This window comes from Cydia splendana, chromosome 5 (assembly GCF_910591565.1).
Source record: "Cydia splendana chromosome 5, ilCydSple1.2, whole genome shotgun sequence".
Classification (NCBI taxonomy): Eukaryota; Metazoa; Arthropoda; class Insecta; order Lepidoptera; family Tortricidae; genus Cydia; species Cydia splendana.
Window position 1 is genome coordinate 9,487,279 of NC_085964.1, and position 27,679 is coordinate 9,514,957.

At 38.3% G+C, this 27,679-nt stretch overlaps 1 protein-coding gene across 1 annotated transcript in view; it reads right to left on the minus strand.

Annotated features, from left to right (window-relative positions):
- Positions 1 to 27,461, minus strand: part of LOC134790701 (uncharacterized) — a 55,560-nt gene extending 28,099 nt beyond the window's left edge. The window contains exon 1 of the mRNA XM_063761603.1: positions 27,447 to 27,461. Within this exon, the coding sequence (XP_063617673.1) occupies positions 27,447 to 27,449 (3 nt within the window). The 5' untranslated portion in view covers positions 27,450 to 27,461. The remainder of the gene's footprint in view (positions 1 to 27,446) is intronic.
- Positions 27,462 to 27,679: the final 218 nt, after the last annotated feature.

Below are 27,679 nucleotides of genomic sequence, written 5' to 3' on the forward strand. Positions count from 1 at the left end.
TTTTATTTTGACTTCTACAACAGTAAAGCTACGAGGCCATGTTTGGTATCGTTTTCGTATAAATTCGCAGTACCAAATTTAGTTATTAAGGTATCACATTGACACCATTCCGAAGTAAAAACATATAAACTTATTAAAAAACATTCTTTTAAACTCCTCTTCACGCTTAAACTGCTGAACAGTTTTAATTTAAATTTGGTACACATATATTTTGAGTCCAGAGACAGGACATAATAAGTTATCTCAAAAATCATCCTTTAAAGGTGTGAAATGAGGTGTAGGGGGGAATTCAGAATTGACTTCTTGAAGTTAATACTGTTTAAGTTTAGGTTTGAAGTCATATTTTTTTATCATGTTTAACTAAATCAAAGATGTAGACCATCCCAAATTTCATATAAATCGGTTCAGCGGTTATTGATTCCCCTACAAATTTCCACGCCACTTTTCACACCTTCAAAAGATGATTTTGGTTATAAGATCTATCCTATGTCCTTTTCCGGGACGCAAACTATTTCTATACCAAATTTCAACGAAATCGGTTCAGCGGTTAAGCGTCAAGAGGAGTTTCAAAAAACCGGCCAAGTGCGAGTCGGACTCGCGTATTAAGGGTTCCGTACATTAAGTCCGACTCGCGCTTGACTGCACATTTCTAATAGGTTTTCCTGTCATCTATAGGTAAAGAACTATTTTGTGTATTCAGACGGACATACATACAGACGCACGAGTGATCCTATAAGGGTTCCGTTTTTTCCTTTTGAGGTACGGAACCCTAAAAATATTTTTTTTTATTTTGTGGAATGGTGTCAACCTTAAATGGATTCAGCACCCCAGATTTATATGAAAACGATACCAAACACGGCCTAGCACCTTCACTGATATAGATATATCAAGATAAAATTGAGAGCCCTAAATAAACTTTTAAGAGCGGATATCTCAAAAACTATTCAACATATCGAAAAAATTTACTGAATAAACTTGTAACAAATTAAATTAACTTTCATTTTGTATAAGTGGCCATGTCGCTGAGGTGCATAGTTTCCGAGATATAATCGAAAAACCGGAAAATGGGACCTTCAAAGCCCCCTCTCTTCCCCCCGCTCAAGGGCTACGGCCGGGGACTTTTGATATGTTCACCTCCTAACTTGTCAAACCGAGTTACGGAGTCAAAAATTGTGTTCCGAGCATTTCCCTCTACAACTTTTGGAGCATTCGTTGCCTGACCTAAGTAGCTTATTGCATTTCTTTAAAAACTTTTCTGTAAAAGGTTGACGGGTGTTGGGTGTTTATATGGTTTCGGTCGATTATTATCATTTGCATTGCCCATGATGACTTACTAGAATTACGAGCACACGAGACACTAATAGTAGTTAGACAAACCTTGGTTTTCAAGAGGTATTTTATATTGACATTTGCTGTCACAAATTTGCTGTCAGATTTAGTCGCAAACCGCACGCAAAGTGCACACAAATGTGTCGACACCTTGTTACGGAAAAGTGTATACACGCCCATATAACCATTCCAGTCGCAGAATCACAAAGTGGTAACTAAATGTCAGATGTGTCGTAACAGAGTCCACACAATGTGTCTAGAATTGTTTCGAAACAAAGTGTCGTCGCCGTGTCTACACTTTTCCGTAACAAGGTGTCGACACATTTGTGTGCACTTTGCGTGCGGTTTGCGACTAAATATGACAGCAAATTTGTGACAGCAAATGTCAATATAAAATACCTCTTGAAAACCAAGGTTTGTCAAACTACTATTAGTGTCTCGTGTGCTCGTAATTCTAGTAAGTCATCATGGGCAATGCAAATGATAATAATCGACCGAAACCATATAAACACCCAACACCCGTCAACCTTTTACAGAAAAGTTTTTAAAGAAATTCAATAAGCTACTTAGGTCAGGCAACGAATGCTCTAAAAGTTGTAGAGGGAAATGCTCGGAACACAATTTTTGACTCCGTAACTCGGTTTGACAAGTTAGGAGGTGAACATATCAAAAGTCCCCGGCCGTAGCCCTTGAGCGGGGGGGAGAGAGGGGGCTTTGAAGGTCCCATTTTCCCGTTTTTCGATTATATCTCGGAAACTATGCATCTCAGCGACATGGCCACTTATACAAAATGAAAGTTAATTTAATTTGTTACAAGTTTATTTAGTCAATTTTTTCGATATGTTGAATAGTTTTTGAGATATCCGCTCTTGAAAGTTTATTTAGGGCTCTCAATTTTATCTTGATATATCTATATCAGTGAAGGTGCTAGGCCGTGTTTGGTATCGTTTTCGTATAAATCTGGGGTGCTGAATCCATTTAAGATATCACATTGACACCATTCCACAAAATAAAAATAAATCTTTTTAGGGTTCCGTACCTCAAAAGGAAAAAAACGGAACCCTTATAGGATCACTCGTGCGTCTGTATGTATGTCCGTCTGAATACACAAAATAGTTCTTTACCTATAGACGACAGGAAAACCTATTAGAAATGTGCAGTCAAGCGCGAGTCGGACTTAATGTACGGAACCCTTAATACGCGAGTCCGACTCGCACTTGGCCGGTTTTTTGAAACTCTTCTTGACGCTTAACCGCTGAACCGATTTCGTTGAAATTTGGTATAGAAATAGTTTGCGTCCCGGAACAGGACATAGGATAGATCTTATAACCAAAATCATCTTTTGAAGGTGTGAAAAGTGGCGTGGAAATTTGTACGGGAAATCAATAACCGCTGAACCGATTTATATGAAATTTGGGATGGTCTACATCTTTGATTTAGTTAAAAATGATGAAAAAACATGACTTCAAACCTAAACTTAAACAGTATTAACTTCAAGAAGTCAATTCTGAATTCCCCCCTACACCTCATTTCACACCTTTAAAGGATGATTTTTGAGATAACTTATTATATCCTGTCTCGGGACTCAAAATATATGTGTACCAAATTTAAATTAAAACGGTTCAGCAGTTTAAGCGTGAAGAGGAGTTTAAAAGAAAGTATTTTAATAAGTTTATATGTTTTTACTTCGGAATGGTGTCAATGTGATACCTTAACTAAATTTGGTACTGCGAATTTATACGAAAACGATACCATACATGGCCTCGTAGCTTTACTGTTGTAGAAGTCAAAATAAAATTGAGAGCCCTAAATTCTTATTACTTGGCCAAACTTGTGTAGAAGGAAAAGGTAAAATAAAAGTCTTCGGCAGGAATATAATATAAGACACAAATATATTTTTTTTTTGCCTTACTATTTCATTCATCAAATATAAACATACCTTGATTATACTATTCTAGTGAGATCCTCATAGATAAACAAAAACATTTACTTAAAAAATTACAAGGTCGAAATGTCACGCAACTTGTGAGAGTAATATGTGAAAAATAAAAACTTTTATGACAAAAAACATCTGGACACAATTTAAGAATCACCCAATTGCGTCGAGGAATCATCTGTATATTTGCTTGTTTCATTACCTCCTCGATTCTTTTTTGTCCTTTGTATTCTGTAGCAATTTGTTAGATCTGAAAATAAAGATAACTTGCGTCGTCACGGATGTCGATTTATAGGTTTTAGAGAGTGCAGAATTCGAAAATGATGATCATTTTATAATCCAAGATGGCGGCTACATATTTTGTCATAAAAGTGGAATCCAAAATGGTTATCATTTTCAAAATCTGCGCCCCCCAAAACCTATAAAACGACACCCATGACGACTTTTATGACATAGTGCATAGCCGCCATTTTGGATTTCAAAATGGTCATCATTTTCGAAATCTGCGCCCCCTAAAACCTATAAAACGACATCCATGACGACTTTTATGACATAGTGCATGGCCGCCATCTTGGAATCCAAAATGGTCATCATTTTCGAAATCTGCGCCCCCTAAAACCTATAAAACGACACCCATGACGACTTTTATGGCATAGTGCATGGCCGCCATTTTGGATTTCAAAATGGTCATCATTTTCTAAATCGGGGCCCCCTAAAACCTATAAAACGACATCCATGACGACTTTTATGACATAGTGCATGGCCGCCATCTTGGAATCCAAAATGGTCATAATTTTCGAAATCTGCGCCCCCTAAAACCTATAAAACGACACCCATGACGACTTTTATGGCATAGTGCATGGCCGCCATTTTGGATTCCAAAATGGTCATCATTTTCAAAATTGGGGCCCCCTAAAACGTATAAAACGACATCCATGACGACTTTTATGACACAGTGCATGGCCGCCATTTCGGATTCCAAAATGGTCATTATTTTCGAAATCGGCACTCCCTGAAACCTATATATCGACACCCATCTCGACTTTTATGACAAAGTGTTTTGCTACCATCTGCATGCAAGACATTTCTATTATTTTTACGTACAAAAATGGCCCCCTGTCAACTTTCAATCGAGATTTAATCGATAATTTATTCGATTAATATTCAGATTAATTCAATTTCAATCTATGTTAGGTCGACTAAACTAATCGCGATAAAAATTTGAGAATTAACTTTTGTTTATTCCATTAATTAGTCGAATAAACAGTTAATCGATTAATGCCCATCTCTGACCACGGAATTTTTACACTTTGAGAATATCTGAAAACAAATCAACACAAGGAGCCATTTTGCAAATCCAGTAACATACCAGTAACTTTGTTATTACTTTTGACAGCGCGTGTCATGTGTCAACACAGAGTCGACACAAAGTCGAAACATTGCAACTACTTTGTGACTGCAATATTTCTCAGCCTTAAACCATATTTATACATCATAATTAACAAGTTTCGTAGTATGTAAAGCGTTATTTCTGTTATTTAAGTATAGTATACGCATCGAAGTACTAAAAATGCTTCAAATAATATAGTTATGAACACAGGCACTGAGAAGTAAACAATTTCATTTCCGGCTAAACTAAAACAATGTGGTGGCGCGTTGATTATATTACACTTAGTTTATCAAATCACTCGAGCAGTTTAATTCCCCATAATAATTTAAGTACTATTGTAATATAAATGCAAACAATATATAATTACGTCTTGTAATCCGTTTTAGAGATGGTGTATTAATGTCACTTATTTTTATTTAAGTATTTTTCCATCTGACAGTTTCCATTTGACAGGAACAAAATGAACGAATGAACGAATGATTTTGGCATAAAGTAGTCGCAAACCCGAAACAATGTGTGCACACGGCGACCACACTTTATGTCACTTTGTGTCATGTGTCGACCCTTCCCCATTTCTGGTAACTGTGTCGACACGGCGACGACTCTGCGACTGGAATTGTGACCGAAACAGACGGTGTCGACACAAGATGTGTCAACACCGCGTCGTAACGGCGACTGGAAATGGTTGTATGGGCGGCGACTACACTTTGTTTCGAAACAATTCTAGACACATTGTGTGGACTCTGTTACGACACATCTGACATTTAGTTACCACTTTGATGATTCTGCGACTGGAATGGTTATATGGGCGCAAGCGCCCTGCGCCGCCTACATGAAACAGCAGGCTCAGGCATACATTTTCGCCGTGCGGTAGAAAGACAGGAGAGACGCCTTACGCGTTACGCCTTACGCTGTCTCGAGTTTATCATTTTTTCCCCACCTCAAAAAATGCTCAGCGCCGCTAAAGAAGTTTTCACTTCAAAAACAGGCCATGTTAACTTCGGCTAGTCCAATGGTATTCGCTCCGTGCATAGCTGTGGCGCCGCCCTAGTGGGTGTGGGACATATAGTCTGTCAAGCCATTTCCGTCAGTAGAAAAAAGCGGCAAATTTAAAAAAATGTAGGCGTTAAGGCTAATCGTCCCATATAAAATTTGAATTTCGCGCCTTTTGGCTCTGACAAACTTGTTTGACCAGCTATATTTGCTTATTTTACAGTTGGAAGCTAGAATGTTAAGCACTTAGAGAATATAACCAAACGGAGTGGTCATTAACAGGCGTTCCCCTCTGTCGAAAATAGGCGGCCAATGGTCAACCACATGTATGGACTGACGTTTATCTGACATGGCTATGTTTCCCATATAACCATTCCAGTCGCAGAATCACAAAGTGGTAACTAAATGTCAGATGTGTCGTAACAGAGTCCACACAATGTGTCTAGAATTGTTTCGAAACAAAGTGTCGTCGCCGTGTCTACACTTTTCCGTAACAAGGTGTCGACACATTTGTGTGCACTTTGCGTGCGGTTTGCGACTAAATCTGACAGCAAATTTGTGACAGCAAATGTCAATATAAAATACCTCTTGAAAACCAAGGTTTGTCAAACTACTATTAGTGTCTCGTGTGCTCGTAATTCTAGTAAGTCATCATGGGCAATACAAATGATAATAATCGACCGAAACCATATAAACACCCAACACCCGTCAACCTTTTACAGAAAAGTTTTTAAAGAAATGCAATAAGCTACTTAGGTCAGGCAACGAATGCTCCAAAAGTTGTAGAGGGAAATGCTCGGAACACAATTTTTGACTCCGTAACTCGGTTTGACAAGTTAGGAGGTGAACATATCAAAAGTCCCCGGCCGTAGCCCTTGAGCGGGGGGGGGGGGAGAGAGGGGGCTTTGAAGGTCCCATTTTCCGGTTTTTCGATTATATCTCGGAAACTATGCATCTCAGCGACATGGCCACTTATACAAAATGAAAGTTAATTTAATTTGTTACAAGTTTATTCCGTCAATTTTTTCGATATGTTGAATAGTTTTTGAGATATCCGCTCTTGAAAGTTTATTTAGGGCTCTCAATTTTATCTTGATATATCTATAACAGTGAAGGTGCTAGGCCGTGTTTGGTATCGTTTTCGTATAAATCTGGGATGCTGAATCCATTTAAGGTATCACATTGACACCATTCCACAAAATAAAAATAAATCTTTTTAGGGTTCCGTACCTCAAAAGGAAAAAACGGAACCCTTATAGGATCACTCGTGCGTCTGTATGTATGTCCGTCTGAATACACAAAATAGTTCTTTACCTATAGATGACAGGAAAACCTATTAGAAATGTGCAGTCAAGCGCGAGTCGGACTTAATGTACGGAACCCTTAATACGCGAGTCCGACTCGCACTTGGCCGGTTTTTTTGAAACTCCTCTTGACGCTTAACCGCTGAACCGATTTCGTTGAAATTTGGTATAGAAATAGTTTGCGTCCCGGAACAGGACATAGGATAGATCTTATAACCAAAATCATCTTTTGAAGGTGTGAAAAGTGGCGTGGAAATTTGTACGGGAAATCAATAACCGCTGCACCGATTTATATGAAATTTGGGATAGTCTACATCTTTGATTTAGTTAAAAATGATAAAAAAACATGACTTCAAACCTAAACTTAAACAGTATTAACTTCAAGAAGTCAATTCTGAATTCCCACCTACACCTCATTTCACACCTTTAAAGGATGATTTTTGAGATAACTTATTATGTCCTGTCTCGGGACTCAAAATATATGTGTACCAAATTTAAATTAAAACTGTTCAGCAGTTTAAGCGTGAAGAGGAGTTTAAGAGCGCTATTACATTTCGGCGTTGAGCGAGTTTAGGTATTTTACGCGCTGCGGCAGGCCGTGCGAGCTCAGTACGCCGACCCCTTCTACCACACTCGCACTACAATGATGGATTAAACATTCTTGATCCTTCGCGAAGCATATTGAAATCAACCATAACAACACTAACTGTACTTAACTTTTAAAGTTCTAAAACTGTTATTTGGTAAGTACGAAAATACTAAATGCAGTGCAAATGTACATAGGGGCTGTTCATAAATTACGTCATCTATTTTTGACGATTTTTGACCCCCCCCACCCCTCAAATCATCCAAAAATCAAGCTTCGGATGAATCTGTTTCCTTCTACGTCATGTTACCATCATCCGATGTCCAGACCCCCCCACTCCTCCCATTTGAAACGACGTAATTTATGAATAGCCCCATACTTGTACTTATGAAGGTATATTACTCGAAAGAAATTATAGGTACCTACTCGCTTATTTACATGTTTCGTCATTGCATTTGGTACCTATAGGTTGTAAAGTTTGTATCAACGAGGGTTTAAAAACGAACTGGTACTGAGGATCTGATGATGATTAAGGTAGTCACGGATACCAATCAACCATGTAGTAACATGATTAGGCTCGTTTGATTCGTCTCAACAAGATCTTTGACACTGAAGATACACAGGGTCTGATGATGGAGCTTGAAGGTGGCCACGGGTACCAGTCTATCATGTAACTAAACAACTTCGTGTTTGGGCTCGTTTGATTCGTCTCAACAAGATCTTTGACACAAGACAGTACTCAGGGTCTGATGATGGAGCTGGAAGGTACCATTACCAATCAACCCTGCAACTAAACCACATCGTGTTTAGGATCGTTTGATTCGTCTCAACAAGATCTTTGACACTAGGTGATACTCAGAGTCTGATGATGGAGCTGGAAGGTGGTCACCGGTACCAATCAACCATGCAACTAAACCATTTCGTGTTTAGGCTCGTTTTATTCGTTTCAACAAGATCTTTGACACAAGATAGTACTCAGGGTCTGATGTTGGAGCCGGAAGGTGGTCACCGGTACCAATCAACCATGCAACTAAACCATTTCGTGTTTAGGCACGTTTTATTCATCTCAACAAGATCTTTGACACAAGGTAGTACTCAGGGTCTGATGATGGAGCGCGAAGGTGGCGACGGGTACCTGTCTGTCATCATCAGCTCCATCATCAGACCCTGAGTAGTATCTTGTGTCAAACATCTTATTGCGACGAATCAAACGAGCCCAAACACGAAGTGGTTCAGTTACATGGTAGACTGGTACCCGTGGCCACAGTCCAGCTCCATCATCAGACCCTGAGTACTAACTTGTGTCAAAGATCTTGTTGCGACGAATCGAACGAAGCCAAACACGAAGTGGTTTAGTTGCATGGTTGATTGGTACCGGTGACCACCTTCCGGATCCATCATCAGACCCTCAGTACTACCTTGTGTCAAAGATCTTGTTGCGACAAATCAAACGAGCCCAAACACGAAGTGGTTCAGTTACATGGTAGACTGGTACCCGTGGCCACAGTCCAGCGCCATCATCAGACCCTGAGTACTAACTTGTGTCAAAGATCTTGTTGCGACAAATCGAACGAAGCCAAACACGAAGTACAGTGAAACCTGGTTAAGTGGGACCTGGATAAGTGAGAAACCTCTATAGCTGAGACTCATGGTGCGGTCCCGACACTTTAGCACTGAATTACCTCTGTTAGTGAGATAAAACTAACCTCTATAACTGAGATTAGTTGTTGTGATTTTATAGTCACATTTACCTCTATAATTGAGACAGAGAGTGTTTTTTACCTCTGTTACTGAGACTATATTTATTAAGATTACATTTTCCTAATTGTTTTTTTAGAATTTTATACGAATTACCTCTGTATCTGAGATAACGTCAATCTGTGACCTCTCTAACTTGGACTTTATTGATCTGTTTCCGTATTCTTCCTAACTTTTAGTCTATCCACAAATCTCGCATTTGCTTAATTGTGTCTAAACGACTTTAAGTTTCATTTAGTTACTTTATGTAGTTAATACTATCGAAACGAAAGCTGAAATCTTGATAAGTAACAAAAATAAACAAAATTTCATTTAGTTAATTTCTAAGACTCATTGCGTCTTCCGTCCGTATCAAATTTAATTGAAAAAATCTATCCTCCGGAAAATCATTCAATCAAACGAACCTTAACACGAAGTGGTTTAGTTGCATGGTTGATTGGTACCGGTGACCACCTTCCGGCTCCATCATCAGACTCTGAGTATTATCTTGTGCCAAAGATCTTGTTGAGACGAATCAAACGAGCCCAAACACGAAGTGGTTTAGTTGCATGGTTGATGGGTACCGGTGACCACCTTCCGGCTCCATCATCAGACCCTGAGTACTATCTTAAGTCAAAGATCTTGTAGAGACGAATAAAACGAGCCTAAACACGAAGTGGTTTAGTTGCATTGTTGATTGGTACTGGTGACCACCTTCCGGCTCCATCATCAGACCCTGAGTACTATCTTAAGTCAAAGATCTTGTTGAGCCGAATCAAACGAGCCCAAACACGAAGTGGTTTAGTTGCATGGTTGATTGGTACCGGTGACCACCTTCCGGCTCCATCATCAGACCCTGAGTACTATCTTGTGTCAAAGATCTTGTTGAGATGAATAAAACGAGCCTAAACACGAAGTGGTTTAGTTGCATGGTTGATTGGTACCGGTGACCACCTTCCGGCTCCATCATCAGACCCTGAGTACTATCTTGAGTCAAATAAATACATATAGAATGTCAGGTCGTTTCAAATATTTTTAATCCTGTCCGGTAGTTTATTAAACTGTACCATTATAAATTATAATACTATAAAAACGGTGCTAGGATCAAAGTCTCTCGTTGCGGTTTACACGCACACAGTATAGCGTTTTACACGGCGCCCGCCGCACACAATGATAAAAAACCTCGTCGTCGCCGTTGAAAATGTGCGGAGCCGACCGACACACGTCCTGCCTCTACAAGCTCTGCCGCGGCACTGAGCTGGCGCAGCGCGCGTCATCGGTAATATAGAGTAGTTTTCAAAAAATTGCCAAAAAATTATAGTAGAATTTCATAAACACTAATGTATACCAACAGTATAAGCAAACGTTGCAGATTGCTTGAGTATGAAAATGACTTCGATATTAAGTAGATTTTCGTAGGAATTGACACTTGTTTCGGAGAGAAAATCGAGTTCGTTTTACTTTGATTTTCTCTTTCTCAAAGGTATGTAGGAAAAATATAATTTGATATGCCTAAAGTACAGGGTATTAGTAATACAAAATAGCCAGGTTTAGCAGAGTAAAATTCTCAACATTTCCAAATAAGAGCTCGCCATTCAGTGCTTCACGGGGTTTTTCGGAAACGACCATCAGAAAAAAAATCATTACTAATTTAATAAGTCCTTTTTCTAATATTTACAACGATATTTATAAAGATAAGAAGACGCTTTTACTGGAACAAGTACTCATTGTTTCTAATAATGAGCGCAAAGTCCTGAATTTCGTCGACTAGTATCATCAATTTTGCATTATTTCGACTTTTCTTGTAAGAGCGCTCTTAAAAGAAAGTATTTTAATAAGTTTATATGTTTTTACTTCGGAATGGTGTCAATGTGATACCTTAACTAAATTTGGTACTGCGAATTTATACGAAAACGATACCAAACATGGCCTCGTAGCTTTACTGTTGTAGAAGTCAAAATAAAATTGAGAGCCCTAAATTCTTATTACTTGGCCAAACTTGTGTAGAAGGAATAGGTAAAATAAAAGTCTTCGGCAGGAATATAAGACACAAATATTTATTTTTTTTGCGTTACTATTTCAATCATCAAATATAAACATACCTTGATTATATTATTCTAGTGAGATCCTCATAGATAAACAAAAACATTTACTTAAAAAATTACAAGGTCGAAATGTCACGGAACTTGTGAGAGTAATATGTGAAAAATAAAAACTTTTATGACAAAAAAATCTGGACACAATTTAAGAATCACCCAATTGCGTCGAGGAATCATCTGTATTTTTGCTTGTTTCATTACCTCCTCGCTTCTTTTTTGTCCTTTGTATTCTGTAGCAATTTGATAGATCTGAAAATAAAGATAACTTGCGTCGTCACGGATGTCGATTTATAGGTTTTAGGGAGTGCAGAATTCGAAAACGATGATCATTTTATAATCCAAGATGGCGGCTACGTATTTTGTCATAAAAGTCGTCATGAATATCGTTTTATAGGTTTTAGGAAGTGCCGATTTCGAAAATGATGACCAGTTTGGAATCCAAGATAACTGCCGTGCACTTTGTCATGAAAGTCGTCATGGATATCGTTTTATAGGTTTTAGGGAGTGCAGAATACGAAAATGATGACCATTTTGGATTCCAAGATGTCTGCCGTGCACTTTGTCATTTGACCCGTCATGGATGTTGATTTATAGGTGTTAGGAAGAGTAGAATTCGAAAATGATGACCATGACCAACGTGCACGGCAGACATCTTAGATTCTAAAACGGTCATAATTTTCGAATTCTCCACTCCCTAATACCTATAAATCGAGATCTATGACGACTTTTATGACAAAGTGTACGGTAGACATCTTGGTTTCCAAAATGGTCATCATTTTCGAATTCTGCACACCCTAAAACCTATACATATAGTAGTTCGCCCCGAACTGTGAATTCGCGGTTCGCCAAACAGATCAATTGAATGCAGTACTACTTAGTCTGAGATGGGCATTTCGTAATTGATTCCTGATTCCACGATTACTTGAAATTACTTTGTAATCTGATTACCGATTCCTAGATTACTTTGTAATCTAACAAGGGGTCATCTATTAATTACGTCACACGAATTTCTAGGTTTTTTTACCCCTCCCCCCTCCTTGTCACACTTGGTCACATTTGGCAAACCCCTCCCCCCTGGTGTGACGTCACATTTCTTCAACGAAATCGGCAAATATTTATTTAATATTTTATTAAAATATTTTTGACAAAAGAAATATTAGGAATTTTATAACCCAAAACCGATTAAGAAATAAAATTAAACGAATAAAAACGATTATCGTTTCAAAACCTTGTTATTTAAATGATAATTAGCGTATAAAATAATTTAAATACATTTTCGGTTACTGATGAAGTTAAAGTGACGTCACAAAGTTTATGACTCCCCCCTCCCCCTTGTCACAACATGTCACATTTTCTTGACCCCTCCCTCCCCCTAAACGTGTAATGTAATTAATGGATGACCCCCAATACCGAATTACTAAGTACAATTCCATTTAAGGAATCAGGAATCAATTTTTCGAATACTACTATTACTAGTAATAGAAATCAATGTCGATTCTTCATTAGGTACAGGAATATATATTACTTGATTCCTTTCAGATTACATTTCGTACTACTACATAAGTACTATCAAAAGTACATTTCGATAGTAGATATAGATGTTGTTGACTTACTAGGATGCATCTACCGATACCTTATTTGAAACAGGTGTGCAGATTTCGAAATTGATGACCATGACCAATAAAACGACATCCATGACGACTTTTAACATAGTGCATGGCGGACATCTTGGATTCCAAAATAGTTATTATTTTCGAAATCTGCGCTCCCTAAAACCTATAAAACGACAGCCATGACGACTTTTATGACATACTGCATGGCCGCCATTTTGGATTCCAAAATGGTCATAATTTTCGAAATCTGCGCCCCCTAAAACCTATAAAACGACATCCATGACGACTTTTATGACATAGTGCATGGCCGCCATCTTGGAATCCAAAATAGTCATCATTTTCGAAATCTGCGGCCCCTAAAACCTATAAAACGATATCCAATACGACTTTTATGACATAGTGCATTGCCGCCATTTTGAAATTGTAAATGTTATCATTTTCGAAATCTGCGCCCCCCAAAACCTTTGAAACGACATCCATGACGACTTTTATGACATAGTGCATGGCCGCCATCTTGGAATCCAAAATAGTCACCATTTTCGAAATCTGCGCCCCCTAAACCTATAAAACGATATCCATGACGACTTTTATGACATAGTGCATTGCCGCCATTTTTAAATTGAAAATGTTATCATTTTCGAAATCTGCGCCCTCCAAAACCTATAAAACGACACCCATGACGACTTTTATGACATAGTGCATGGCCGCCCAAGTAGCACAGATTAGTTGTATAGCAGCCGCATAATGAAGTACGAATACGCTTGAAGCTGGAATATAAAAGCTTCATAAGAGCTGTATAAGCGTCTTTTCAGCTTTTATAACTCTTAAATGGGCACAAATTAGGCAGCCTTAAGTTCACATAGCTACTTAAGAGCGTTGTAGCAGCAATTTAACGGAATTATAAGGGGTAACAGAAGTTATAAGAGGTGTATATTGGCTGGGTAAGAGACCACCAGTAACACCAGTTACCCTTTATTCAGCTAATATGTCACATGTGCGCCCTAATACCGGGAAATATTGACATTGGGCTGAATAAAAGATAATTAATAACATACTTTTACACCTCTGCCTTAAAAATCAGCTATTATATTTAGTATAGTGACGACGAACGCAGAGGTGAACATATTTATATTGAAGCAAAAACATTAAGCGCAACGACACCATAAGTCATTTTGTTAAAGTGTTTAGTTAAATGTTTGTACATGATCTTTTATATATTAATGCGAGAAAGATGTTTGGGAATGCAAGTTTATTGACATTATATATATACATTATCTAAGAAAATTTCAGTGCGCCACAAAAATAATCAGTATTTATTTATTTTAATGATATAAATAAGCTATGTGTAAAAACTATTTCAGTGGTTTGGATAGAATTATGAGATAAAAAGTTAATAATACGTTATAGGAAGTACTAAACTAATGATTTAGGTTAAGAACTCAGGCACAAAACCATATTGTTACCCTTAAAAGTTGGAAAAGCAATTTCAATTTTGTAGGTTATACACAATAAAATGGCGGTCAATGTTAAAAAGCAACGTGAACCGTTAAAATTCTTATATGCAGCATACGACTGTTATATATCTGATAAAGATACTTAAGTGAACCACTATAAAGTCCAAGTCCCTATTTCGATACACTAGTGAACCTCTAAACAGTTATAAGGCATCTTATGAACATTTTAACAGCCGCTATGCAGACAGTCCCAATGGTAGTATAATAGGCTGCTTAGCGGTAAACATGTTCAGCGCTAAGCCGTATTATGCGCCACATGTGTTCGATTATACGTCTATTGGTTTCATAATAGCTCAATCGTTCTCCAGTCAGCGAAATAAAAGCTGCTTTAGCGGTGAACATGTTCAGCGATAAGCTGTATTATGCGCCCCATGTGTTCCATTTATACGTCTATTGGCGTCATATTAGTTCACTCGTGCTCCCTTAAAAGTCAACGTAATAAAAGCTGCTTAGCGGTAAACATGTTCAGCGATAAGCTGTATTATGCGCCACGTGTGTTCCATTACACGTCTATTGGCTTTATAATAGTTCATTCGTGCTTCCTTAAAAGTCAGTGTAATAAAAGCTGCTTAGTGGTAAACATGTTAAGCGACAAGCTGTATTATGTGCCACATGTGTTCCATTATACGTCTATTAGCTTCATAATAGTTCACTTGTGCTCCCTTAAGAGCGCTCTTACAAGAAAAGTCGAAATAATGCAAAATTGATGATACTAGTCGACGAAATTCAGGACTTTGCGCTCATTATTAGAAACAATGAGTACTTGTTCCAGTAAAAGCGTCTTCTTATCTTTATAAATATCGTTGTAAATATTAGAAAAAGGACTTATTAAATTAGTAATGATTTTTTTTCTGATGGTCGTTTCCGAAAAACCCCGTGAAGCACTGAATGGCGAGCTCTTATTTGGAAATGTTGAGAATTTTACTCTGCTAAACCTGGCTATTTTGTATTACTAATACCCTGTACTTTAGGCATATCAAATTATATTTTTCCTACATACCTTTGAGAAAGAGAAAATCAAAGTAAAACGAACTCGATTTTCTCTCCGAAACAAGTGTCAATTCCTACGAAAATCTACTTAATATCGAAGTCATTTTCATACTCAAGCAATCTGCAACGTTTGCTTATACTGTTGGTATACATTAGTGTTTATGAAATTCTACTATAATTTTTTGGCAATTTTTTGAAAACTACTCTATATTACCGATGACGCGCGCTGCGCCAGCTCAGTGCCGCGGCAGAGCTTGTAGAGGCAGGACGTGTGTCGGTCGGCTCCGCACATTTTCAACGGCGACGACGAGGTTTTTTATCATTGTGTGCGGCGGGCGCCGTGTAAAACGCTATACTGTGTGCGTGTAAACCGCAACGAGAGACTTTGATCCTAGCACCGTTTTTATAGTATTATAATTTATAATGGTACAGTTTAATAAACTACCGGACAGGATTAAAAATATTTGAAACGACCTGACATTCTATATGTATTTATTTGACTCAAGATAGTACTCAGGGTCTGATGATGGAGCCGGAAGGTGGTCACCGGTACCAATCAACCATGCAACTAAACCACTTCGTGTTTAGGCTCGTTTTATTCATCTCAACAAGATCTTTGACACAAGATAGTACTCAGGGTCTGATGATGGAGCCGGAAGGTGGTCACCGGTACCAATCAACCATGCAACTAAACCACTTCGTGTTTGGGCTCGTTTGATTCGGCTCAACAAGATCTTTGACTTAAGATAGTACTCAGGGTCTGATGATGGAGCCGGAAGGTGGTCACCAGTACCAATCAACAATGCAACTAAACCACTTCGTGTTTAGGCTCGTTTTATTCGTCTCTACAAGATCTTTGACTTAAGATAGTACTCAGGGTCTGATGATGGAGCCGGAAGGTGGTCACCGGTACCCATCAACCATGCAACTAAACCACTTCGTGTTTGGGCTCGTTTGATTCGTCTCAACAAGATCTTTGGCACAAGATAATACTCAGAGTCTGATGATGGAGCCGGAAGGTGGTCACCGGTACCAATCAACCATGCAACTAAACCACTTCGTGTTAAGGTTCGTTTGATTCGTCTCAACAAGATCTTTGACACAAGATAGTACTCAGGGTCTGATGATGGAGCCGGCAGGTGGTCACCGGTACCAATCAACCATACAACTAAACTACAGTGAAACCTGGATAAGTGGGATCTCAAGGGACGAGCAAATTTGTCTCACTTAAAGAGGTTTTCCACTTACCCAGGCTCCCAGTTAGCCAGGTACAAATAAATTTCTGTCTCATTTACAGAGGGTCCCATTAATAGAGGTGAGAATAGAGGATATATCTCAGTTATAGAGGTGATTAATTAGGTATTTTGTAATATCTCTAAATATTTTTTAAGTCTATTTAAATATTTCTTTGAATTTATTTTGAATGATTTTCCGGAGGATAGATTTTTTCAATTAAATTTGATACGGACGGAAGACGCAATGAGTCTTAGAAATTAACTAAATGAAATTTTGTTTATTTTTGTTACTTATCAAGATTTCAGCTTTCGTTTCGATAGTATTAACTACATAAAGTAACTAAATGAAACTTAAAGTCGTTTAGACACAATTAAGCAAATGCGAGATTTGTGGATAGACTAAAAGTTAGGAAGAATACGGAAACAGATCAATAAAGTCCAAGTTAGAGAGGTCACAGATTGACGTTATCTCAGATACAGAGGTAATTCGTATAAAATTCTAAAAAAACAATTAGGAAAATGTAATCTTAATAAATATAGTCTCAGTAACAGAGGTAAAAAACACTCTCTGTCTCAATTATAGAGGTAAATGTGACTATAAAATCACAACAACTAATCTCAGTTATAGAGGTTAGTTTTATCTCACTAACAGAGGTAATTCAGTGCTAAAGTGTCGGGACCGCACCATGAGTCTCAGCTATAGAGGTTTCTCACTTATCCAGGTCCCACTTAACCAGGTTTCACTGTACTTCGTGTTTGGCTTCGTTCGATTTGTCGCAACAAGATCTTTGACACAAGTTAGTACTCAGGGTCTGATGATGGCGCTGGACTGTGGCCACGGGTACCAGTCTACCATGTAACTGAACCACTTCGTGTTTGGGCTCGTTTGATTTGTCGCAACAAGATCTTTGACACAAGGTAGTACTGAGGGTCTGATGATGGATCCGGAAGGTGGTCACCGGTACCAATCAACCATGCAACTAAACCACTTCGTGTTTGGCTTCGTTCGATTCGTCGCAACAAGATCTTTGACACAAGTTAGTACTCAGGGTCTGATGATGGAGCTGGACTGTGGCCACGGGTACCAGTCTACCATGTAACTGAACCACTTCGTGTTTGGGCTCGTTTGATTCGTCGCAATAAGATGTTTGACACAAGATACTACTCAGGGTCTGATGATGGAGCTGATGATGACAGACAGGTACCCGTCGCCACCTTCGCGCTCCATCATCAGACCCTGAGTACTACCTTGTGTCAAAGATCTTGTTGAGATGAATAAAACGTGCCTAAACACGAAATGGTTTAGTTGCATGGTTGATTGGTACCGGTGACCACCTTCCGGCTCCAACATCAGACCCTGAGTACTATCTTGTGTCAAAGATCTTGTTGAAACGAATAAAACGAGCCTAAACACGAAATGGTTTAGTTGCATGGTTGATTGGTACCGGTGACCACCTTCCAGCTCCATCATCAGACTCTGAGTATCACCTAGTGTCAAAGATCTTGTTGAGACGAATCAAACGATCCTAAACACGATGTGGTTTAGTTGCAGGGTTGATTGGTAATGGTACCTTCCAGCTCCATCATCAGACCCTGAGTACTGTCTTGTGTCAAAGATCTTGTTGAGACGAATCAAACGAGCCCAAACACGAAGTTGTTTAGTTACATGATAGACTGGTACCCGTGGCCACCTTCAAGCTCCATCATCAGACCCTGTGTATCTTCAGTGTCAAAGATCTTGTTGAGACGAATCAAACGAGCCTAATCATGTTACTACATGGTTGATTGGTATCCGTGACTACCTTAATCATCATCAGATCCTCAGTACCAGTTCGTTTTTAAACCCTCGTTGATACAAACTTTACAACCTATAGGTACCAAATGCAATGACGAAACATGTAAATAAGCGAGTAGGTACCTATAATTTCTTTCGAGTAATATACCTTCATAAGTACAAGTATGGGGCTATTCATAAATTACGTCGTTTCAAATGGGAGGAGTGGGGGGGTCTGGACATCGGATGATGGTAACATGACGTAGAAGGAAACAGATTCATCCGAAGCTTGATTTTTGGATGATTTGGGGGGGTCAAAAATCGTCAAAAATAGATGACGTAATTTATGAACAGCCCCTATGTACATTTGCACTGCATTTAGTATTTTCGTACTTACCAAATAACAGTTTTAGAACTTTAAAAGTTAAGTACAGTTAGTGTTGTTATGGTTGATTTCAATATGCTTCGCGAAGGATCAAGAATGTTTAATCCATCATTGTAGTGCGAGTGTGGTAGAAGGGGTCGGCGTACTGAGCTCGCACGGCCTGCCGCAGCGCGTAAAATACCTAAACTCGCTCAACGCCGAAATGTAATAGCGCTCTTAATAAGTCAACGTAATAAAAGTCCACAATTACCTCCTTATACAGCACATGGCGTAATTTTATCCACTAAACAGACCTTATAACGGTTAAAGCATTTGATAACCCTTAAAGCTGTATAGGGTCGTAGCAAATATACCTTTATATCACTCTTTGCGTATTAATGGTAGTTTTCAGAGCCGTAATGCAGCTTTTAATCGGCCCTAAGCTATATAAATATCACTGAGATCTATTATACAGCTGTAGGACCACGAGTGTGCTCTTATAAGTGTCTTAATACGCACAGAGCGTTAGATAGAACTAAAAGTGAGTAGTTATAGAGCTATCTGTGCTACTTGGGCGCTATTTTGGATTCCAAAATGGTCATCATTTTCGAAAGCGGGGCCCCCTAAAACCTATAAAACGACATCCATGACGACTTTTATGACATAGTGCATGGCCGCCATCTTGGAATCCAAAATGGTCAATTTTTTCGAAATCTGCGCCCCCTAAAACCTATAAAACGACACCCACGACGACTTTTATGTCATAATGCATGGCCGCCATTTTGGAATCCAAAATGGTCATCATTTTCTAAATCTGCGCCCCCCAAAACCTATAAAACGACACCCATGAAGACTTTTATGACATAGTGCATGGCCGCCATTTTGGATTTCAAAATGGTCATCATTTTCTAAATCGGGGCCCCCTAAAACCTATAAAACGACATCCATGACGACTTTTATGACATAGTGCATGGCCGCCATTTTGGAATCCAAAATGGTTATCATTTTCTAAATCTGCGCTCCCCAAAACCTATAAAACGACACCCATGACGACTTTTATGACATAGTGCATGGCCGCCATTTTGGATTTCAAAATGGTCATCAATTTCTAAATCGGGGCCCCCTAAAACCTATAAAACGACATCCATGACGACTTTTATGACATAGTGCATGGCCGCCATCTTGGAATCCAAAGTGGTCATCATTTTCGAAATCTGCGCCCCCTAAAACCTATAAAACGACACCCATGCCGACTTTTATGGCATAGTGCATGGCCGCCATTTTGGATTCGAAAATGGTCATCATTTTCAAAATTGGGGCCCCCTAAAACGTATAAAACGACATCCATGACGACTTTTATGACACAGTGCATGGCCGCCATTTCGGATTCCAAAATGGTCATTATTTTCGAAATCGGCACTCCCTAAAACCTATATATCGACACCCATCTCGACTTTTATGACAAAGTGTTTTGCTACCATCTGCATGCAAGACATTTCTATTATTTTTACGTACAAAAATGGCCCCCTGTCAACTTTCAATCGAGATTTAATCGATAATTTATTCGATTAATATTCAGATTAATTCAATTTCAATCTATGTTAGGTCGACTAAACTAATCGCGATTAAAATTTGAGAATTATTTTTTTTTATTCCATTAATTAGTCGAATAAACAGTTAATAGATTAATGCCCATCTCTGACCACGGCATTTTTACACTTTGAGAATATCTGAAAACAAATCAACACAAGGAGCCATTTTGCAAATCCAGTAACATACCAGTAACTTTGTTATTACTTTTGACAGCGCGTGTCATGTGTCAACACAGAGTCGACACAAAGTCGAAACATTGCAACTACTTTGTGACTGCAATATTTCTCAGCCTTAAACCATATTTATACATCATAATTAACAAGTTTCGTAGTATGTAAAGCGTTATTTCTGTTATTTAAGTATAGTATACGCATCGAAGTACTAAAAATGCTTCAAATAATATAGTTATGAACACAGGCACTGAGAAGTAATCAATTTCATTTCCGGCTAAACTAAAACAATGTGGTGGCGCGTTGATTATATTACACTTAGTTTATCAAATCACTCGAGCAGTTTAATTCCCCATAATAATTTAAGTCCTATTGTAATATAAATGCAAACAATATATAATTACGTCTTGTAATCCGTTTAAGAGATGGCGTATTAATGTCACTTATTTTTATTTAAGTATTTTTCCATCAGACGTCGTAACCCATACAATCATTTCCAGTCGCCGTTACGACGCGGTGTTGACACATCTTGTGTCGACACCGTCTGTTTCGGTCACAATTCCAGTCGCAGAGTCGTCGCCGTGTCGACACAGTTACCAGAAATGGGGAAGGGTCGACACATGACACAAAGTGACATAAAGTGTGGTCGCCGTGTGCACACATTGTTTCGGGTTTGCGACTACTTTATGCCAAAATCATTCGTTCATTTTGTTCCTGTCAAATGGAAACTGTCAGATGGAAAAATACTTAAATAAAAATAAGTGACATTAATACGCCATCTCTAAAACGGATTACAAGACGTAATTATATATTGTTTGCATTTATATTACAATAGGACTTAAATTATTATGGGGAATTAAACTGCTCGAGTGATTTGATAAACTAAGTGTAATATAATCAACGCGCCACCACATTGTTTTAGTTTAGCCGGAAATGAAATTGATTACTTCTCAGTGCCTGTGTTCATAACTATATTATTTGAAGCATTTTTAGTACTTCGATGCGTATACTATACTTAAATAACAGAAATAACGCTTTACATACTACGAAACTTGTTAATTATGATGTATAAATATGGTTTAAGGCTGAGAAATATTGCAGTCACAAAGTAGTTGCAATGTTTCGACTTTGTGTCGACTCTGTGTTGACACATGACACGCGCTGTCAAAAGTAATAACAAAGTTACTGGTATGTTACTGGATTTGCAAAATGGCTCCTTGTGTTGATTTGTTTTCAGATATTCTCAAAGTGTAAAAATGCCGTGGTCAGAGATGGGCATTAATCGATTAACTGTTTATTCGACTAATTAATGGAATAAAAAAAGTTAATTCTCAAATTTTAATCGCGATTAGTTTAGTCGACCTAACATAGATTGAAATTGAATTAATCTGAATATTAATCGAATAAATTATCGATTAAATCTCGATTGAAAGTTGACAGGGGGCCATTTTTGTACGTAAAAATAATAGAAATGTCTTGCATGCAGATGGTAGCAAAACACTTTGTCATAAAAGTCGAGATGGGTGTCGATATATAGGTTTTAGGGAGTGCCGATTTCGAAAATAATGACCATTTTGGAATCCGAAATGGCGGCCATGCACTGTGTCATAAAAGTAGTCATGGATGTCGTTTTATAGGTTTTGGGGGGCGCAGATTTAGAAAATGATAACCATTTTGGATTCCAAAATGGCGGCCATGCACTATGTCATAAAAGTCGTCATGGGTGTCGTTTTATAGGTTTTAGGGGGCGCAGATTTCGAAAATGATGACCATTTCTGCACTCCCTAAAACCTATAAATCGACATCCGTGACGACGCAAGTTATCTTTATTTTCAGATCTAACAAATTGCTACAGAATACAAAGGACAAAAAAGAAGCGAGGAGGTAATGAAACAAGCAAAAATACAGATGATTCCTCGACGCAATTGGGTGATTCTTAAATTGTGTCCAGATTTTTTTTGTCATAAAAGTTTTAGATTTTTTTTTGTGTTTTGTATCTGTATTTTTTATGTAATTCGACATTAAGAGACCATATACATCTCTTAGTAATTGTAATAAGTTAGATTGAATTGTTCGTTTTATTTTATAAAATTGTTGATGTTATTATTTTTGCTTGTATGTAAATTCAATGATGACGTGTAAAAGTGCCCTTGTGGCCTATTTGCTGAATAAATGTTGATGTTTGATGTTTGATGTTTTATTTTTCACATATTACTCTCACAAGTTCCGTGACATTTCGACCTTGTAATTTTTTAAGTAAATGTTTTTGTTTATCTATGAGGATCTCACTAGAATAGTATAATCAAGGTATGTTTATATTTGATGAATGAAATAGTAACGCAAAAAAAAATATATTTGTGTTTTATATTCCTGCCGAAGACTTTTATTTTACCTTTTCCTTCTACACAAGTTTGGCCAAGTAATAAGAATTTAGGGCTCTCAATTTTATTTTGACTTCTACAACAATAAAGCTACGAGGCCATGTTTGGTATCGTTTTCGTATAAATTCGCAGTACCAAATTTAGTTAAGGCGATATGATTCGACTCATCAACGAATCTGAGGGGGTGAGGTGCGCGGCAAACCGTGAAGCCCCGCCCGCGCGTCCCGCGACCCGCTCGCCGAGCTCGTGAGCGTGCGCCGCGCACGGTAAACATAGCAGACGGGTCACAGTATAATGATCTTATGATGGCAGTATTTTAACTAGACCGGGAAATGGTCACGTTTTAGAGTTTTTATTGTATATGTACGTATGTATTTTTTGCATTACGTATTTCTGATCATTTCATGTAGAATTATTATTTTTATATAGACATGTGTACTTATTATTGATCAGTAAGAACGTTTTAATTTCATGGCAGCGTGTTCGAGTTAAAGTACCTAAAGGAAAGTAACAATTTTAAAGGAGACGGTCAATTAAGGGTTCTATTTATAAAGGTTATTAACCTTAATCAACAATTTTACTTTACAGATTCCTTTAACTCAATAACGCTGCCGTGAAATTAAAACGTTGTTACTGATCAGTAGTACTTATTTATAAGCTCTAAAAACAAAAAAAAAAACAGTTTCAAAGTAAATTTCTGATAACTTTTTGGTCAGTGCAAGCCTTATGGTTTCGTCTTGGCAACATTTTACATGAAAATGTTTTTGGTGGGTCTCATTATCACAATTTCCAATACTTTTGTTGCCTAACTTAATAAATTATTGTTTACAATACCTATCGACTTTATACTTTAATGATCACACAATTTTAACGAAACAATGTTTTCAAGAAAATAATTCAATTAAGTGCGAGTCAAACTCGCGCACCGATGGTACCTACATTTTATTAAGTACATTATATATATATATTTAATTAAGTTGTAACTGACTCATCATCATCATCTCAGCCATAAGACGTCCACTGCTGAACATAGGCCTTCCCCTTGGACCTCCATTCCGGTCGGAAGCGACCCGCATCCAGCGTCTTCCGACGGCCTTAACAAGGTCGTCTGTCCATCTTGTGGGTGGACGTCCTACGCTGCGCTTGCTAGTCCGTGGTCTCCACTGGAGCACTTTTCGATCCCATCGGCCATCTTCTCTGCGCGCAATGTGGCCTGCCCATATATATATATATAACATTTTCAAGAAGTCTGGTCGCTTGTGGTGAAAAAAAAATGTATGGAGAACAGAGTGGCCAACTTTCTTAAAAATAGTTTATCTAATACTGATTCTAAAATGGTATCACACATGCTATTTACATTTCTACAAATAAAGATATGGCCTAGATGGGGTTTAAAGTGAAGTATGGTGCTAACTAGTAAAAAAGACATAAAAGTGCGATTATCTCGAAAACCACGAAACTTTTACTAGACCTATAAGTGCATTTTCTGGACCAGCCTAAGCTGCCCTGTCGATGGTTAGAAGGTTGTCCATTAATTACTGGACACCCTGTATAGAGATGTAACTAACCCAAATGGCACTTGGCACTTTTTTTATCTGATAGTCAGCAAATGAGCCGCCTGATGGGAAGCGGTCATCTGATATTACTTTAAACACTAAAACGTCCATGCGTTATTGATTTAGTGTAATTTCCCCACCACAAATTAGCCTTTTGGCTGCACTTGGGCCGAGCACAAGCATAAACAGTAGCAGTAGGTACTAGGTACAAAGAAATCACGGAGCGACATAACCTCCTTGTTCAAAGCTACCACGATAGGCTCAGCTAGAAAGTCGTAGAGTAACTGACTGCAAATAAATATGGGAGCGATAGCTTGCACTCCGTGGTCCATAACAGTCAAACAGATGGCGATGGCGTCGCATTCTTACGCCGATAAGGATCCGATAAAAGATAATTTTAGATATTAGACAAAACAAAAAACTTAAGGTAGGGAATAAATACATTAAAAAATGTTGGCTAACGGCGTATTGCATAGAGTATCATTCTATGGAACTTGCTAACTATGTAAACAAAAGTTACTAGTAAATTCATTCATTCATCAAGTTTGATTACATAGTTAGCAAGTTTCATAGAACGGTTACCGATACGACGGTTATGTCAATTACACAAACGTGCACGGTGCGTAACGGAATGGGTAAGTAATATATAATAATAATATAATTTTATTTGGCGTATTAAGTGGGACGCGAGTCGTATTAACCGTGACATGTAATTTACGACCTCCACTAAATGCATGATCTACTCATACTCAAACAACAAAATATCTGCAAACAAAAGATTATACGAGTATAGCGCCAACTGCGCGCCTCTGGGCTGTATCTTATTCTTTGAACCTCGTGGCGGTGCAGCGATACAAAATTCACGTACGATCGCAGTGAGCGGGGTAAGCGGGTGGTGCGGGTACAGAGCGCTTAGCTCCACCCAGACGCTCAATGGCATTGGGCCTACCAATCGTCTTAATAATATTAACTAGATTTTGCCCTGTGCGCGGGGCCCTCAGGGCCCCGCGGTACGCGTGTTGTTTGCTGTTGGTGCTGTTGTTGACGTGTTGTTGTTGGTAATGTTGTTGTTGCTGTTGTTTGCGCTGTTGTAATTGCGTAGTAGCTTGTTTTCCAAAGGGAAAAAGAAACAAAGTTGTACTTTTGCTAGGACAAACAGATCCGCGTGCGAGCACTTCATTCCTGTAGCTCGGTAGCAGTCCGGTTATGTGAGGGTCGCAGTTCTAACCTAACCTAACCCACTTTCTGGTAGCAGTCCGTTTCTGTGAGGGTCGCAGTTCTAACCTAACCTAACCCACTTTTCTGGTAGCAGTCCGTTTCTGTGGGGTTCGCAGTTCTAACCTAACCTAACCCACTTTTCTGGTAGCAGTCCGTTCCTGTGAGGGTCGCAGTTCTAACCTAACCTAACCCACTTTTCTGGTAGCAGTCCGTTTCTGTGAGGGTCGCATTTCTAACCTAACCTAACCCACTTTTCTGGTAGCAGTCTGTTCCTGTGAGGGTCGCAGTTCTAACCTAACCTAACCCACATTGTTGGTAGCAGTCCATTCCTGCTGTTGTTATTGTTGTGTAGTATAAATAAAGTTGTACTTTTGATAGAAAGAAAAGATCCGCATGCGAGAACTTCATTCCCGCAGCTCGGCCCTCGGCCTCGCGTGCTTGGGAAATCGTAACTTTTCCTATTGGGTCGTGTTGCAGCTCCAACTTCCTCCTCACGTGTGACGCTTCGAACAAGACTAAAATACAACCAAGCGCAAGATGAACTGCCTGTAGGCACCTTGAACTCTCAATTATATTTAATTCATGTCGACCGTGGTCAAATATTAAAATTAGTGATATGTATTTAGTTCTTAAATAATTGTATTGCGATATGCCTATTAGGGTATTTTTTTCAATTATTTCAATTTGACATTCTATATTTATTTAAATTTATGATTATGATGATGAATTTGCACGCTTGACGGACGTGGCGCGTTGCATGCGATCCAAAGCCGGGCGCCTTCGGCACCCTCATACTAAAAGCGTAACACTATACATATATTGTAACATCCCCATATTGTATCAATCCAAATAAATAATTTGTGATTTTCAAAGGAGTCAAAGAGCACGAAGGAATATAATCATTTTGCAGATCGGACGTAGGTATATCAGTAAAGGTGAAATACTGTAAATATATCATACTTACATACTCACAATTATATTATCTAGGAATATAATATTATTTACCTACATTGAAATTGGTTGCTGACCTAGTGAAAATACTGAAATATTTTAACTGTTGATGTAGGAAAGCTAGGCGCTTTCAAGCACCTCGTAAAGTATTAGATGCTTCTGTTATCAGAAAGTGTGTTTTTATAGCACTTAGTGACTTTTTCTTACGTTTCATATGCTTTGATTACCATTGTTTGTAAATGGTAAAATCACGTGACCGCGCGGAACACACTGACGCAGGTCCGTCCTCTACAAGCGCTGCCGCGCGACTGAAGAGGGCGTAAGTGCGTTCGCGAGTGATGGCGGTTGCGGATTTAGTAGGTATTGAAACATAGAAATTATTTTAATGATGTTACCGAGACAAAGTGATCCAAATCATCTAGATTATCTTATTACCTATACATTTATGTAAAAAACAAGCCAATAAAGTTTGTATTGTAGCTCTGAGATTGATTTATTGTTAAAAAAAGGCGTAACTTTGGAATTTTTTTCTATCGAGCAAAGTTTATCTAATCATGTTTTTGAGATCCAAAACATATCTGCCAGATCCTTAAGTATAAGACATTTTTTTTTCACAATTTTAAAACATTGTTTCTTATATTTCCGATGGATTCAAAAAACTGGTTCGCTTAGCTCCTACGGGAAAAGCACGCCTTAAGGTATCACATTGACACCATTCCTTAGTAAAAACATATAAACTTATTAAAATACTTTCTTTTAAACTCCTCTTCACGCTTAAACTGCTGAACAGTTTTAATTTAAATTTGGTACACATATATTTTGAGTCCCGAGACAGGATATAATAAGTTATCTCAAAAATCATCCTTTAAAGGTGTGAAATGAGGTGTAGGGGGGAATTCAGAATTGACTTCTTGAAGTTAATACTGTTTAAGTTTAGGTTTGAAGT